The 16,522-nt window shown below is 47.6% G+C and overlaps 1 protein-coding gene across 1 annotated transcript in view; it reads right to left on the bottom strand.

Moving 5' to 3' along the window:
- The window catches only part of LOC147669002 (solute carrier family 22 member 15-like), a gene marked incomplete at its 5' end in the record, with an annotated part of 58,745 nt that overhangs the window by 35,196 nt on the left and 7,027 nt on the right, over positions 1 to 16,522 (bottom strand). Inside the window, 2 exons of the mRNA XM_086948291.1 lie at positions 7,396 to 7,468; positions 13,852 to 13,972. Coding sequence (XP_086804417.1) covers positions 7,396 to 7,468; positions 13,852 to 13,972 — 194 coding nt within the window. The remainder of the gene's footprint in view (positions 1 to 7,395; positions 7,469 to 13,851; positions 13,973 to 16,522) is intronic.

Here is a 16,522-nt window from a genome sequence, read left to right as displayed (position 1 = left end):
TGAGTGAGTAGAGGGGCTTAAAGTGGGCTAGCCAAACCTCTTCACTAAGATTAGGAATAATAGCAGACGACCCTTCTGCCGACCCAGCCCGAACTAGATTCCAAAAGGACCTGTAGTCTCGAACGTCCAGGGCTACTTTGATGCTTTCCCACCTTGCAGCCTCCCACTCCGACCTGGCCTCCGTGATCAGTCTTTTGTATATTTGCCTAGCGTTTCTGATACTTGATTGGGACCCCGATTTTACTTCCTTTATCAAGGTGTCTTTAGCCACCCTACAGTTTTTATTAAACCAATTGTCGTGCTTTTTTTACCCTTGGCCTCATGTTGTCAGTAGAATAAAAATAATCGGCCAAAGAACAAAGAAGCTTGTTATGAATGCGCTGAAAAACCTGGAGATGGGTCCGATCACAGTTGGGGCTCAAGAGGTCACAGACCTCTGCTGGGGAGCGTGCTACATGGTGGTATATCTGAGCTAGCTTATCAGGATCTAGCGCGACCTTCACCCACCTAATGCGCTGCCACCCGCCGCTGTAACAAGGTTCGAATTAGTAGTGGTCTCCGCTCCTCCCAGTTCGTTTTGGTGACCCAATGTATTAGTCACATCTAGTGACAATAGATTGTGGTCACTATCGACCCTTGGGATGACAGAAAAAAGCTCTCAGTCGGGCCCAGAATTCTACATTAACCAAGATGTAATCAATGGTCGTGCTTTTCCCCGGTCTATTAAAGGTGCTTGTACCCGGGACGTCTGGGAGAAGTCTACCTTTGCAGGCCCTAAGGGAGTGTGTTACAACCAGCGTGTTGATCATGAGAGCCAGAGGCGATAAGCGCTTTTCCGGGTACATGATGAATTCCGGAATAAGCCAGATGTCATCCTCATCTGAGGTTACAGAGGGGATCCCCAGAAGCGGTTCAAAGTGGTAATTAAAATCGGCGCCAAGAATTTTATGGTACGACGAGGGAAAAGAGAGAAGGAGGACCTCTAGGGCCTCTAAAATAGATAAGCCCAACTGGTGTGGTGAGGGCGTAAGTAAATGTTGATCACTGCCAGCGTCAAACCATCCAGAAAATTAAGTACAATGCAAAGAATGTCCGGGCAATGGGAGTCTATTACCTTAACTGAACACCCCAAGTGCGCAGCAACCCAGATACACAACCCCCGAGGGTCTTCCCCTGGGTTCCTGCACAGCCGGTACATGGAATGTTGCGAAGCCTACCCTAGCAGGAGCAGACAGCAGCCAAGTCTCTTGAAACAGACAAGTCGTAACTGTCCATCAACTCTCCCCACTCCGGGGTATGCAGCTTAGACCCTAGCCCTGCTACATTCCAAGACCCAATTAGTGGTCTACGAAACACCACTCGGGCTGGGGAATCCTCAGTAGATTGGGACACGTTAGAGGGTGGAGATGCTATATGTGTATGTATATCCAACTCCCTTTCGCCTCCTATGGGGCCGATATTTTGGGATGATGGAAATGTTGTTAGGCTATTCACCTTATACCTAGTGACCAAATCGGGGAGCCCCACCTCATCACTCAAACCCTCTACAACATGGCTCCTGGATAGATATGAAACCATTCTGTCAGGGCCCGGGGTAGGTGGTAGTCAATCCACAATGCTCAAGGCACTATATCTGTTAGCCACGGGTACATTATAATTTAATTCCTGTCCGCCATGGTGGAAATAGATTGGTTCCGGCCTACCCGGTGCTAGAATTTGTGTATAAAAATACCCCAGGTGGCAAGGATTGATTGAACCCGCGTTAAAAGGCCCTCCATTACCTAGTATATGTCTAACCACTCCAGGATCCCTAAAATGAACAATTACACAGTCGCCACAGATGTCTTTGGGTCTAGTCCCTAACCAGCTGACTCTTCGAGCGAATAAGATCTCCCCCTGGCCAGATCCCATTAAGGGTCTGTGTCTGTTTAGCCAGAAGATGAGTTTATTCTTTAACTCTGGAAATGTTTCACCTCGTTCGCTGACCAGTAGGGGTACTCCTGTGAGCACCACCACATACGGCGATGCTTCAGGAGGTAGCTGGGGACAAGGAGGAGTTTTTTGGGGTCCATTTTTATACGATTTCAAAGCAGGGTTGTAATGAAATGAAATGAATTAAACTTATATAGCGCACGACTTACCCTGGGGCATCTCAGCGCTTGCTTAGGGAACCCGTCTTGGTATTCCCCTGTGAGATAACCCTGGCAGGGTATCCACAAGGTGAAAGCCAGGCATCCCACCGCGAGGGGCCATTGTGGAGATTAAGCAAGCTATTGCCCAGAGTCGCAGAGTGTGAACCCGTGAGTTGAGAAGGCACCGGAGCGAGAATTAACGAGTCCGTGGAATTTTGAGCCCAAGACCCGCCGAGGCGGGGAATTGAACCCTGGTCCCGGGCCGAACTCAAGCTCCAGGTCTGCCTCCTCTGAGACCTACCCGGATCTGGACGCTGTTTTCCAGGGGTTTTTGGGGTGGGGAATAGACCACACGGTATCGGCCACATGCAGCTGAAAGCGCATTAGGTCGATTAGCTAGACCAGAACCAGTCGAGGCAGAGATAGATTTCTTCATGCTTAAAGGGGCCAGATCGTGTGTAGGGTTATCAAGGAAAATACTATTGCCTGGGTTTAAGCTTTTAGTGGCAGAATTAGTTGTACCTAGAGCCACTTTAGTGGCAGGATTCCCCATCGGGGTGGCTAGCTGTACTCCACCTAAGCCTTTGTTATTTATCAGTGAAACTAGTTTATCAATCCTAGAAGACAAGGTTTTGAAATGAGAGTTGATAAGCTATTCCATGTGGGCCTGGATTCACGTCTGAGCATATCCTGCCACACTTATGGCGGCCATCATAAGTGTGGCAGGGTATGCTCAGACGTGAGTCCCTTGCTCACTTTGCCACTGGATTCAAGCAAGCCGGGCTGAAGACGGCTGGAATGCCAGAATGCCTTGGAAGCTTGTTTACAGTCCAGGGAAGGCATGGCTTGGCAGTTCGGGCTGGACTGTTCCCATGAGGCACAGGGTCAGACTGATTTGCATATAGCCATGTCTGAGCTGGGGTAGCAGAGTGGGCTAAAGAACGGTGATGGATTAAACCCAGATCTTTTGACTGGGTGTGAGTGTTTGATTGATTCAGATGCTCCGTCCATCACCACCCCCTTTTGTACCGCCATAAGTGTGGCAGGGTATGCTCGGACGTGAGTCCCTTGCTCACTTTGCCACTGGATTCAAGCAAGCCGGGCTGAAGACGGCTGGGATGCCAGAAACCGGTCCTCGGAAGCTTGTTTCCGGTCCAGGGAAGGTATGGCTTAGCAGTTCGGGCTGGATTGTTCCATGAGGCACAGGGTCAGACTGATTTGCATATAGCCATGTCTGAACTGGGGTGGTAGAGTGGGCTAAAGAACGTTGATGGATTAAACCCAGATCTTTTGACTGGGTGTGAGTGTTTGATTGAATCAGATGCTCCGTCCATCACCACCCCCTTTTGTACCGCTTTTGGTCGCCATAAGTGTGGCAGGGTATGCTCAGACGTGAGTCCCTTGCTCACTTTGCCACTGGATTCAAGCAAGCCGGGCTGAAGACGGCAGGAATGCCAGAAACCGGTCCTCGGAAGCTTGTTTCCGGTCCAGGGAAGGCATGGCTTGGCATTTCGGGCTGGACTGTTCCCATGAGGCACAGGGTCAGACTGATTTGCATATAGCCATGTCTGAACTGGGGTGGCAGAGTGGGCTAAAGAACGGTGATGGATTAAACCCAGATCTATTGACTGGGTGTGAGTGTTTGATTGATTTAGATGCTCCGTCCATCACCACCCCCTTTTGTACCGATGAGTCTGGAAATCAGCATGACATATCAGGTATGCACATACGCAGAGTGCAAGCCCTCACCTACTTCGCAGAACCAGTTGCAGGCGCCTCTCGTCAGAATTTTATTTTGCACACATACACACCATGTGCGAAATTCTTAAAGTGTGCAGGGAGTGACTGGGTGATACTTGCAGCTGGAGTTGGTGTCCCTCGTGCAGGAAGTTAGTGTGTACCATGGCATGTCATATGTGCCCATGCCGCGCGCAACCCCTCACCTAGCTCGCAGGACTTGTCGCAGGGGTGCAGAGGGCGGCTGAGGTGGTGCATGCCACTGGTGTTAGTGCTCCGTGTGCAGGAAGCCACGTGTGCACACTCCGCACGCCGCCCCTTATTCAGCTTGCATGACTTGTTGCAGAGTATGCAGTGGGCGGCTGGGGTGGTGCATGCCGCTGGTGTAAGTGCCACGTGTGCAGGAGGCAGCGTGGTGCACACAGCACGTGCTGCCCCTTACCTAGGTCGCAGAGGCGGCTGAGGTGGTGCGGATCCCCCAGAATGATTTAGCAGTTACAGTGCTTGCTTGATTTCAGTGTTGTAATTCAAAGTTTTTCAGCATCAGCTAATAGGCCGCAATCTTCAAGACATTTGAGCACATGGCAATGCCTGCTGTATCTTAGAGTTATTGGACTGCTTTAACGATTCTACAATTAAATGCTAATTTCAGATGAAAACAAGGTTTTCTTTAAGAAAAGGTGTAAAGAAAAAGAACATGCATTTTAAGCAGTTCTCACTTGTGTTTCAAACGTCAAAGAACCTAGAAGAGATTGAGTTTGAAGACCAGAAACATAAATGTACTCCATCGTTTCATTCTTGAATGATAGTTGTTTACGCATGCAAGCTCTTCTAATCTTCAGAATTCGCTACTTCCTGGAACTAGCTGCCTATTGAATACAGACACTCCATAAAGGTTTGAGGCCAAGCTCTCACTCCCTGCTGCGCTCCTCTCTCCTTCCCCCCTCCACCCCTTCCCTCAGCTTCCCAGGCACACACACAGTTGCACCTCAGTACTTCACAGGTCTTTAAAAGACCATTTACATGTTAATGATGTTTTCTTCACCTCTTCTTAGCGCCCCTGCAGCTCCACTCCGACTGTGGCTGGAATCGCCCGGCCCCACAGAGCGGTACCGGCAGTGTTTGCTGACACTTGAGAAAGATAAAAAGAACACAGGTACGTCTGTAAGGTCCGCAGGCCGCCAAGGAAGGCATGCTGGGCCGCTGCCGGCCCGCGGGCCGTACTTTGAGTACCCGTGCACTACAGGGTCTCCTGTGTGCATTTATTTATAAATCCCACACTGGCATCAGTGATGATTTATTGAGACAAGATGCATGGCACCAAAATTCATCTTAGGGTACAGTGAAGCCATCATGGAGCTAGGAAACTCGTGATGACCAGTATTCAGCCCATGTACTCTCTATGGCTTCCCTGTGCACTTACAATATCCAAGAATGGCTCAGATATTGCAGGGTCATATCTGCTCATGCAGATATGTCCACACATGGGCTACAGTGCTCCCTGCCGTAGGGCTGTAAGGCTGCAGTAGGGGGGACTTACCTGTATCTCATGCAGTGTCTGGGGGCATTGCACACAGGGCTGTGTGCCAAGTCAACTCTTCAGCTTTCTCTGCACCAAGACAAGCAGCCTGCACTGGCAGTGTGCATGGCCTTGGCGAGGGGTCCCTGGGATGGCACAATTCATGCTTCAGCCCCAGTGGACCCTCTTCAGGACCCATGTCCCAGGTATCAGACATACCATTTACTAGAGACTTACAGGGTTGCTGAAGGTGTGCAAATCGTGGTACAGTTGTGGGAAAGATATCTGGCGCTGGGAAACTGGTTAGTACGAAATATTATCCGGCATCAAGCAAAAAGTGGGGGCTAACATGTAATAAGATGCACTTTCCTACAAGTAAAAGACATTCATTAAATAAAAAGTACTGAATTCCAACAGTCCCAAGAATAAACGGAAGCAGCAGTGTGGTGCCCAAAAGACAGGTACTAGAAAGGTTAGACAAAGGAGAAACAAGAGATGGGTGTTGCCTGTAATATAAAATATACCTAGAAAAGGTACAGATAAGACAGTGGGGGTGAGTAACCGAGTCATTTCTGCAACTATACAATAAATAGTGCACTAAACCAACATCTGTGATGAGGCAGAGTAAGGACAGTGCAACCCAGTGAGCTCTTGGCGAAGCAGTAAGAAATGCCCAGGGCCTCTGGCTTATTCAGTGAAATCTTGCAAAGCAGTAGGCCACGCCTAGGACCTGTGGGCAACTCAGTGAGCTCTGGGCGAAGCAGTGGGGCACGCCCAGGACCTGTGGGTAACTCAGTGAGCTCTGGGCGAAGCAGTGGGGCACGCCCAGGACCTGTGCGTTACTCAATGAGCTCTTGGCGAAGCAGTAGGCCATGGCCAGGACATATAGGCAAGTCAGTGAGCTCTTGGTGAAATGGTAGGTCATGCCCAGACCCTGTGGGTTACTCACTGAGCTCTTGGCGAAGCAGTAGACCATGCCCAGGAATTGTTGATTACTCAGTGAGCTCTTGGGAAAGCAATAGGCCATGCTTAGAACCTGTGGGCAACTCAGTGAGCTGTTGGTGAAGCAGTGGCCATGACCAGGACCCGTGGATTACTCAGGGAGCTCTTGGTGGAGGGGTAGGCCAAGCTCAGGATTTGTGGGTCATTCAGTGAAATCCTGGAGAAACAGTAGGCCATGCCCAGGACTGGTTTGTCACTCAGTGAGCTCTTGGGGAAGCAGTAAGCCATGCACAGGAACTGTGGGTTACTCAGTGAGCTGTTAGCGAAGCAGTAGGCTATGCCTAGGATCTGTGGGTTGCCCAATGAGCGGTTGGTAAACCAATGGGCAACGTCCAGGCCCTGTGGTTTACCCAGTGAGCGGTTGGTAAAGCAGTAGGCCATGCCTAGGACCTGTGGGTTACTCAGTGAGCTGTTCGTGAAGCAGTAAGCCAAACCCAAGACCTTTGGGTTACTTAGGGAGCTGTTGGTGAAGAAATAGGCTGTGCCAGGTACCTGTGGGCTACTGAGCCAGCAGCCCTACCTTCTGCAGCTCCTGGATGTGGCCTTCGATCTAGGTTTGTGCATTCTTTCTCGTATGTCCTTCGGTGACGTTTCACACCAGGCATCTTCCACTTCAGTGACAACTCACACCAAGCACTTTCCACTACAGTGGTATCTCACATCAGGCACCTTCCATTTCAGTGACATCTCATGTCAGACACCCTTCACTTCAATGACATTTCACTCAGCTCTTCACTTAAAAAGAATATCTGCCTCCCTCACTGCTGCATCGCTGAACTCATAAACTGCAACGGCGTCTCCCTCACCGCCTTATCACTGGCTCCGCACCTCTGAATGAACTCTTAGTCACTGACCTCAGGGAGATGAATTCTTGTTCACCCAGCCTATACATGGGTGGGGAGGGACTCACACATTCACTCATCCACACTCGGACTCTCACACACATTGAAAGTCTCCTGAAGTCAACATTTAACAAGTCTGATGAATTAAAGGAAAGATACTGACCAGTGAAGGGATGAATGGGGCAATGATTCCCCCAATCCTGGAGAACATGGAGCACAGGCCCATTCCGAGATTCCTGGGAAAAGAAAGACAATGAAATCATTCAGGTGGTAGCAAAGCTCGGCACAGGAGGCGCCACAATTCACTCCCTCAGGCTATTTAGGTTCTGCTGTTGGACTTCTGTCTTCCCCTCTCAGGACTATCCCAGTCCAGCCCTCAACACTTCAAACCAGACACCATCAGACCCAATCTACTTCAATCATGTGCTGCTCAGGCCGGGCACGGCGGTCTGCGGACACGCACTCGTCTCTCCAACTTACTCAATCCAGAATCCATGCTCCCCGCTTCTGCCTCCTCCTGAGGTAATCAAACACATCTCATCCTTTCTCCTTACTCCAGAGGTCAACTCCCAGAACGCCTCAACCCTTATACCTACTCCAGAGCTCACCGCAAACACTTCTCATCCCTTATGCCTACTCCAGAGCTCACCGCAAACACTTCTCATCCCTTCTGCCTACTCCAGAGCTCACCGCAAACACTTCTCATCCCTTCTGCCTACTCCAGATCTTTTCACAAACACTTCTCATCCCTTCTACCTACTCCAGAGCTCACCGCAAACACTTCTAATCCTTTCTGTCTGCTCAGAGCTCATCACAAACTCATCTCACCCACCTCCGTTGTAGCACACCTTAAGGAAGAGTCCAGGGAATCTATTCTCCTCATGGAACAGAGACAAGCCCAGTGGGCCAAGCCTCATTTTGAATTTCCACAGAAACCCGTTGGGTTTGTGTTCCAATAAGACATCGGCCATTTTTTATGACCTGTATGAGGAATTCTCAGCTTTTTGATGTGAGGAGTGAGTCATATCAATTGCCACACAATTCCAGCGTACTAGATATTAAAAGTGTAGACTTACCAATCAAAACTGAATTTTTGCATAAAATATCAGGAATAAAGTTAACGCCCATTTTCACTCCCTATTCTTAATACTGAATAGAGTAAATCTGTGATAACACGCAGTGAGACCCTTTTACAATTGAAAGAAGAACCACTCATACCATGGGAGAGGTGGAAAGAGGATTTTCAACCTATCTGATGTCAACTGATGGCAACAGAATGCAAGCAAAAAGAAGGAATAGAATCCGGCTACATTTGCTTGGGTCTGAGGGACCAGAGATTATTCGGTCTATCCCTCAAGTTAAAACTGCTGCGAACGAAGATAAGTTAGATGTGTTTGATGAAACTATGTTAAGAGTAGATGCCCGAATCAAGCCCGCTATTAGTACTACCCTCACGGTGTATCTTTCTATATAAGATGACTGAAAGAGAGGGAAACTTTTGATGAGTTTTCAACTGCTTTCAAATGTTTATATAATACAAGTCATTTTGGAGTCACAACCAATAAATGACACACGATCAGCTTAAGGTCAATACAAATATTAAAAGAATCCAGGAGCAGCTACGGATAATCTGGGACCACACCATGGATAAAGTTATCGCATTTGCAAAGGCCATTGAACAATCCTTGAACTGGGTCAAGGAAGAATATGAAACTCAAATGGGGAAAAAAAGTGGAGAGGTGTGTTCCACTAGTGGCAAGCATGTGAAGAATGAGATGTACAAAAGTGAACGTAGGAAAAGTAAAACATACTACTATAGATGTGGAGTTCCAAATCATCTTGCGTATTCGACAAAGTGTCCTGCTATAAACACAGAGTGCAACAATTGTAAGAAAAAGGGCCATTTTGCTTAAGATTTGGAGGGAGGCAAAGAGACAGATCAATCATCGCATTGCACAAGTGATTGTAGGCTCATCGTACAATGAAGTGCGTATAGAAGGCAATACAAAACAGGGAATAACCCGATGTCAGTGGTGTGAGTGAAGGAACTGACCAACTAATCAATCCACCAAGTGCTTGTCTGGCAGTTGTCAGTAATTGCGGATTACCGCTCTCCTTTTACAATTATTTCCGAGTCAAATATTGAAACTAAACTGGAAAAAGAAATACAGCAGCTATTGACTTCTCATGTCAGAGCTGTAACTTTTGATGGACGTCAAATTGATTTTTTGGGACACTTTGTGGCCAATACACTGTTCAAGGGTAGGACTGCGCCATTGAAAATGTGTGCGGTGAAAAAAGGAGGAAATGTGCTAGGCTGGAAAGATCAAAGGAGCTTCAATATCGAACTAGATCCTAATACTGCAGATCCGGTGCTGGTGGTAAAATAAAGAGATGCTAATGAAAGAATAATCACATGCTTTCTGAATGTTTTTAGTCATAACTTGGGGAAATTACAAAGTTATGAATATGAAATAAAACTTAAGCATGGTGAAGAACCTATCAGACAAAATAATTTGAATATTACCATTTAGTCAAAGGAAGGAATTCCAGGAACTGTTGGATCAAATGTTGACAGATGGCGTTATTGAGGAAATATAAACATCAGAATGGACCTCTCCTGTGGTCCTTGCTAAGAAAAGCAACAGTAATCTCAGATGATGCACTGATTTAAGAGCACTTAAGGGAAACATTATTGTGGATAGACATCCACTACCAAAGATAAATTATCTTTGTTTGTTTTTAATGGAGCTACTATATTTTCACCCAGGACCTTTGTAGTGCTTATCATCAAATTGAGTTGTCAAAAAAGTCAAGACCTTTGACAGCCTTTATTACACCATATGGCATGTACTAATTCAAAAGGATACCCTTCGGGCTGGCGTCAGCGCTGTCAGTCTTCCAAAGAGCTATGCTACACATGTTCAGGGACAAGGACAGTCAAGTGAGGTGTTTCCAGGATGATAGCCTGGTGTTTGCCAAAACAGAAAAAGATCATCATTAGGCACTAAAGGAAGTTCGAAGAAGGCTATCCAAAAATGGTCTTGTTTTATGTGCAGAAAAGTGTACACTATTTGAGTCTCAAGTAGATTATTTAGGACACACATTATACCTGCTGATAGAGTAGTTCCCGAAGAGGGTCTGGTGGATGCATAAAGAAAGTACCCAACGATAAGGAGACACTAATGTAATTTCTAAGTTTATGTGAATATTATGGACAATTTGTGAAAGATGTTGCAACGGTCATGGACCTGTTATGAAAATTGTTAAGTAAAGACTGTGAGTTTGTGTGGGAATCTAAACAGCAAAGTGCATCTGAATTGCTAAAGTCATAAATAGCGAATGCCCTTCAACCATTTGCGGATGGGTATAAATGTGTCATATCTATAGACGCAAGAGCGTATGTGTTTGGTGCTGTTCTGTTACAAACATTTGTTGGTTCTGAATGGGAGGCGACATAGGCCTCAAAGACACTAAATGATGTGAGCGGAAATATTCAGTAATTGAATATGAACTCTTAGCTGGCGAACGGGCCACAAATGGTTTTAGGCACTTGGTTTGGGGGAATCGTTTCACTATCCAAACAGATCATAAACCTCTTAAACCCATTTTCACCAGGAAGGGGGAAACTCAACAGCACGCATTGCAAGACTTTGATCAAAGCTACAGGAATACAACTTTGATGTTTGCTTCTTTCCTAGCCACAAAAAACAAGCAGCAGATTTGTCTAGTTTGCATTGCTGAAAGGAAAAGTTTAAGATGTCTGATGATGAGGCCTATGATGTGGAGCCAACGTGAATGATGTATGTGAAGAGGATGATGGTATGAATGAGGAGACATTGTGGGTCAATGAATATGGGAAGGACAACTAATTGAACCCGGCCAAAAAGTACTTAGTGGAAGGGTGGCCTAAGTTTAAAAGCTTGGTTGGTTCCTTTTTTTAAAAAAAATGTTAAATTTGAAATCAGAGACATCATACAGATCTTATCACATTCTTTTTACATGCATTTAACGTATGTCCAAATTTTGTACTGGCCAGAATAATATGATTTTCTTTGTTTTTTCCATTTATATATAATTTCTAAAAAAGAAAGAAAAAAAAATATCCATATCATATTCCTTCTATATTTAAACCAATCTACCGAATACCTTGCCGCTCCGTTTTCCCCATCCAAAAAGTAAGAGGTTCCCAAATATTCTCTCCCCTCCTTCTGGCCCTTACGCCTTTACATTTATACAAAGCAATTTCTTGGCGGCCAAGATATAATAGTCTATACAGCCGTTGAGAATATGTGGTGGCTCACTATCCTTCCATGCCGTGGCAATCAATAGACGTGCTATCACCACTGTTCAAAACACAACATCCCGCTGCCTCAAATTTAGGTTCATTCGAGCATCAAAGCCTAAAAGCATCACTCTTGAGGTCATTTTAATCTCTTCATTTAATATCTGAAGTCAGAATTTTTCAATACCCTCTTTTAGCAGGTTCAATTTTTCACATGAAAAACAACATGTGTATGCACACAAACAACAGATTGGTGGGTGGGAGGTAAACTGACAACAGTGAACGGAGGGGCTGGGATGGCAGACTGAAAACAGGCGGAGGGTGGCGCTGGGGCAGCGAGCTCACAACGGAGGGCGTGAGTGGACTGGGCAGCAAGCCGACATGAAGGACAGGAGAGCATGGGGCAGTAAACTGACAATGGACGGTGGGAGGGGCCAAGGAAGCAAGAAGATAATGGAGGGCGGGAGGGGCTGGGCAGCAAGCAGACATGAAGGACAGGAGTGTATGGGGCAGTAAACTGACAATGGACGGTGGGAGGGGCCAAGGAAGCAAGAAGATAATGGAGGGCGGGAGGGGCTGGGCAGCAAGCAGACATGAAGGACAGGAGAGCATGGGGCAGTAAACTGACAATGGACGGTGGGAGGGGCCAAGGAAGCAAGAAGATAATGGAGGGCGGGAGGGGCTGGGCAGCAAGCCGACATGAAGGACAGGAGAGCATGGGGCAGTAAACTGACAATGGACGGTGGGAGGGGCCAAGGAAGCAAGAAGATAATGGAGGGCGGGAGGGGCTGGGCAGCAAGCTGACAATAGAGGGCAGCAGGAGGGGATGGGCAGCAAGCCAACATGAAAGACAGGAGTGTATGGGGCAGTAAACTGACAACAGAGAGCAGGAGTGCTGAGGATGCAAGATGACAATAGAGGGCAGCTGGGAGGTGATGCAGCAGCAACCTCACAACGGATGGCAGGCAGGAGGGGATGGGGAAGCAATCTGAAAATAAAGGGCAGGTGGGAATGGGGCAGTAAAGTGACAATGTAGGGCGGAAGGGGCTGAGGAAGAAAGCTGACCATGGAAGGCAGAGGGCAAACAGAAGAGTATTGGGAAGCAAGCGTACAACTGAGGTCAGAAGGGAGAGAGGAGGAACAAGCTCAAAACGGAGGTCAGACATAAGGGAAGTGGAAGCAAAGAAACTGAGGGTGGTGGAAGGGGCTGGGTCGGCAAGCTGACAACAAAGGGTAGGCAGGAGCAGATGGAGAAGCGTGATGACAATGGTGGGAAGGAGAGGATGGGAACACACAAGACAACAGAGGGTGGGAAGGGCTGGGAAATCAAAAGGAGAACGAAGGGTGGGCGGGTGGTGCTGGGAGAGCAAATGGATTAAAGGGTGGTGAAGAAGCAAGAATGGAAACTGAGGGAGGAAGAGAAGGAAGAACATGGAGTTGGGAAACACATGCAATCTTGTACAGTGCTTAAACAAAAAGCAATAAAACAGTGCCTAAAAAATTAGCAGTGGATGAACACAAGTAATGCATCCATGCTCCAGGGGTGGAGCAAACACAAGAAGAAGGAAGAAAGCCTACAGAAGCTGACAAATAAGAAGCAAGGAAATGAGACTGGCAATGAAGTCATCCAACGGTAAGCAATGGGTGGTTCCATGAAGTCATCCAACGGTAAGCAATGGGTGGCCCCCTGAAGTCAACCAATGGTAAGCAATGGGTAGCCCCATGAAGTCAACCAATGGTAAGCAATGGGTGGCCCCGTGAAGTCAACCAATGGTAAGCAATAGGCGAGATCTAAGTCCACTGTAAGCTAAGAAAATGTCTTGCATCAGACTGCGTCTACGCTCTTTTGGGCTCGAAATAAAAATTCACTTTGCCTAGGACTTTCTACATGTAGTAACAGCAGAGAAATGCAGAGGTGAAGAAGAGCATCAAATGATACGAAATAAGTATTTTTTTCTGGCAGGTGAACCAGTCACATCCCTTAGAATACACATAGGCAAAGCCCCTTCCACTTGAAGACTGAACACTCCCTTGTGGATGACCTCTGTGTGCCCTTTCAGATCGTCTTGATGTTGATGCCCATTCCACGGGTCCTGTGGTGCCAGGCTGACAAACTCCTGAACGTCGCATTGGACTGAAATCCCAAGCCCTTCCAGCAGACACCAGATCCAGACTGTACTGGAGCCTTCAGTGCCTTCGGTGCGATAACCTGCTAGGTGTATCAGACGACCATTCAATGGAACCTTTCACCTTCTGTCCATCCGGCAGGGTGGAGGCTGCAGAGGAACTGACACCTCTGGTTTACCAACAATGCCGAAGACGTACTTCTCTTACCTGATGACCGTGGGGTACAGCTCCGATGTGTAGATGTAAACTATGTTAAAAGCGGCGCTGATGGTCAGCTTCCCCACCAAGGACAGGGATCGACTGTTCACAACAGAAAAGAAACCGGTGTCTGTGGGAGGAAGAGGAAGAAACCTTCAACGCCAGCAGACCGAGATCATCAGTGACCATCGACAACTCCTCAAGTAATGAGCGGCTACAGCCGAATATATCACACACTCAAGGAAAGATACTAAAACATAGCCATATTACTGTTGAACCTAAACGAGTTTACACAGAGAGCCTAGTGGGAGATACCCCCCCGCCCCCAATATGATCATGAATTTCTTATTTAATAAAATAGAAATGCTATCATTCAATGTTTTGGCATGGGTGAGAAACAATGTAATACAGTCCTCCTTGGTATCAAATGACGTTCTAATGCACCACATTTCTATGTTATGTTATGTTATGTTAAATTAAATTTCTATAGCGCGCAGCTACTCCAATGGAGTGTCCCGGCGCTTTGTATTGGCAGCTCATATGAAGAAAACATAACACAGATAAAAACATTTATTAACAGCGAAGGAAACATATTAAAGAGTAAAAAGCCAGGTTTTGAGGCCCTTCCTGAAAGACAACAGATTCATGCCAACCTGTTTAATACAACTTAACATCAAGTTGTAAAAAAATACAAACACACAGTTGTATCCTATACTCCCCTTTCTTTGGGTTCTCAGCATCACAAACACCTATCAACACATTGGAACTTGATCATAGCCTTAGAACACGATCAGACTAGTAGGCAGTGCATTTTACACAACTACTAGTTTAATGCATCAAACCACATTTTGTTTTCTTGCAGTCTATACACTCCATGCACTTTACGCTCTGACATTCAGCTGTTCTCACTTATGCCCGTGGCTAAATGTTCTCCTGATGCACAAGTTACTACTTGTGTAACGATATATCTGTAAGAGACATTAGTTAGTGATAGATTCCTTACCTTAGAATATCCCCAGGCGTCAGACTGGATCCGGAAAGTTTTGCGTAGCAGTACCCTTGCGCGTCGGTAGGCGTCGTCTGCGGCTCCGCGTCCGTCGTCGGCGTCGTGGGCGCCGTGATGACGTCGTCGGAGTACTTAGACGCCGCCTCCGCGTGCTGACGTCAGTTCTTAGCCACAGCTTTTCCGCGCCAGAAGCGCAGAGCCATGACAAAAACCGACACTGGTGCCAAGAAACTAGGGCCCTGAAAGGGGATGACCTTAACCCTAGATATCGGTTCGCAGAACGGGGAGGATGGGTGGGTCGGTAAGGAATCTATCACTAACTAATGTCTCTTAGAGATATATCGTTACACAAGTAGTAACTTGTGCATCTGAAAGAGACACGTTAGTGATAGATTCCTTACCTTAGAATAGATACCCCAGCAATACCATCCCCGTGGTGGTGGGTCTGCGAACCAATAATCACACCAGAAAGTCCTGGAGAACGGAACGGCCGAAGTAGCCATCCCTCCGGACTTGACTGTCCAGGCAGTAGTGCCTCGCAAACGTGTGCAACGAGGCCCACGTAGCCGCCTGGCAAATGTCCTGCAAGGGCACACCTCGGCCCAAGGCAGTTGTAGTGGCCGTGGCTCGAGTGGAATGAGCCCGCAGCCCAACAGGTGGTTCCTTCTTAGCCAAGGAGTAACACGCCTGGATGCACATGATAATCCATCGAGAAATGGTCCTCTTGTGCACCGCTTTCCCTTTCTTAGCGCCCGCGTACCCAACAAAGAGTTGATCATCCACCCGGAACTGGCGTGTGCGATCCAGATAGAACGAGAGCGCACGTTTTGGGTCCAGACGGTGGAGCCTCTCCTCCTCTCTCGAGGGGTGCGGAGGCGGAAAGAAGGTGGGCAATGTGATGGACTGCCCAATGTGGAAGGCCGTGACCACCTTAGGCAAGAAGGAGGGCCTAGTCCTCAAAACAACCTTGTCCGGATGGACTGAAAGGAAAGGAGGTTTACAAGAGAGAGCCTGGAGCTCACTCACTCTCCTGGCAGAGGTGATAGCAACCAGGAAGGCAGTCTTTAAAGAAAGAAGGCGAAGTGGACAGTTGTGAAGAGGCTCAAAGGGAGCGCACATCAGAAATGTCAGAACCAGGTTCAAGTCCCACTGAGGCATCACGAAGGGAACAGGAGGAAAAGTATGAGTGATGCCCTTCAGGAATCGATTTACGATAGGGGACTTGAACAAAGAAGGTTGGTCAGGCAGCCTCAGAAAGGCTGAAAGAGCCGAAAGATAGCCCTTGATAGTGCCCAGAGCAGAGCCCTGCTGGGCAAGAGAAAGAAGGAAGAGAAGAATCTCAGAGAGAGGGGCATTGAGAGGACCCACAGCCTTTGCTGTGCACCATGCCACAAATCTGTTCCACCTGCAGGCGTATACCGTCTTTGTGGAGGGACGCCTGGCTGCCAGAATGATGTTGCAAACTTCAGGAGGCAAGTCAAATGGCCTCAACTGTCGCCGCTCAATCTCCATGCATGGAGGTGGAGACTGGACAGGTTCGGGTGGAGGACCGTCCCCTGCTGCAGCGACAGAAGGTCATCCCGAAGAGGCAGACGAACCGGGGGATCGACTTACATACTGAGTAGCTCGGGATACCAGTACCTTCGTGCCCAGTCCGGAGCCACAAGGATGACT

Source organism: Lissotriton vulgaris, unplaced genomic scaffold (assembly GCF_964263255.1).
Source record: "Lissotriton vulgaris unplaced genomic scaffold, aLisVul1.2 SCAFFOLD_655, whole genome shotgun sequence".
Taxonomy (NCBI): Eukaryota; Metazoa; Chordata; class Amphibia; order Caudata; family Salamandridae; genus Lissotriton; species Lissotriton vulgaris.
This window is presented reverse-complemented; position numbering and strand designations above follow the sequence as displayed.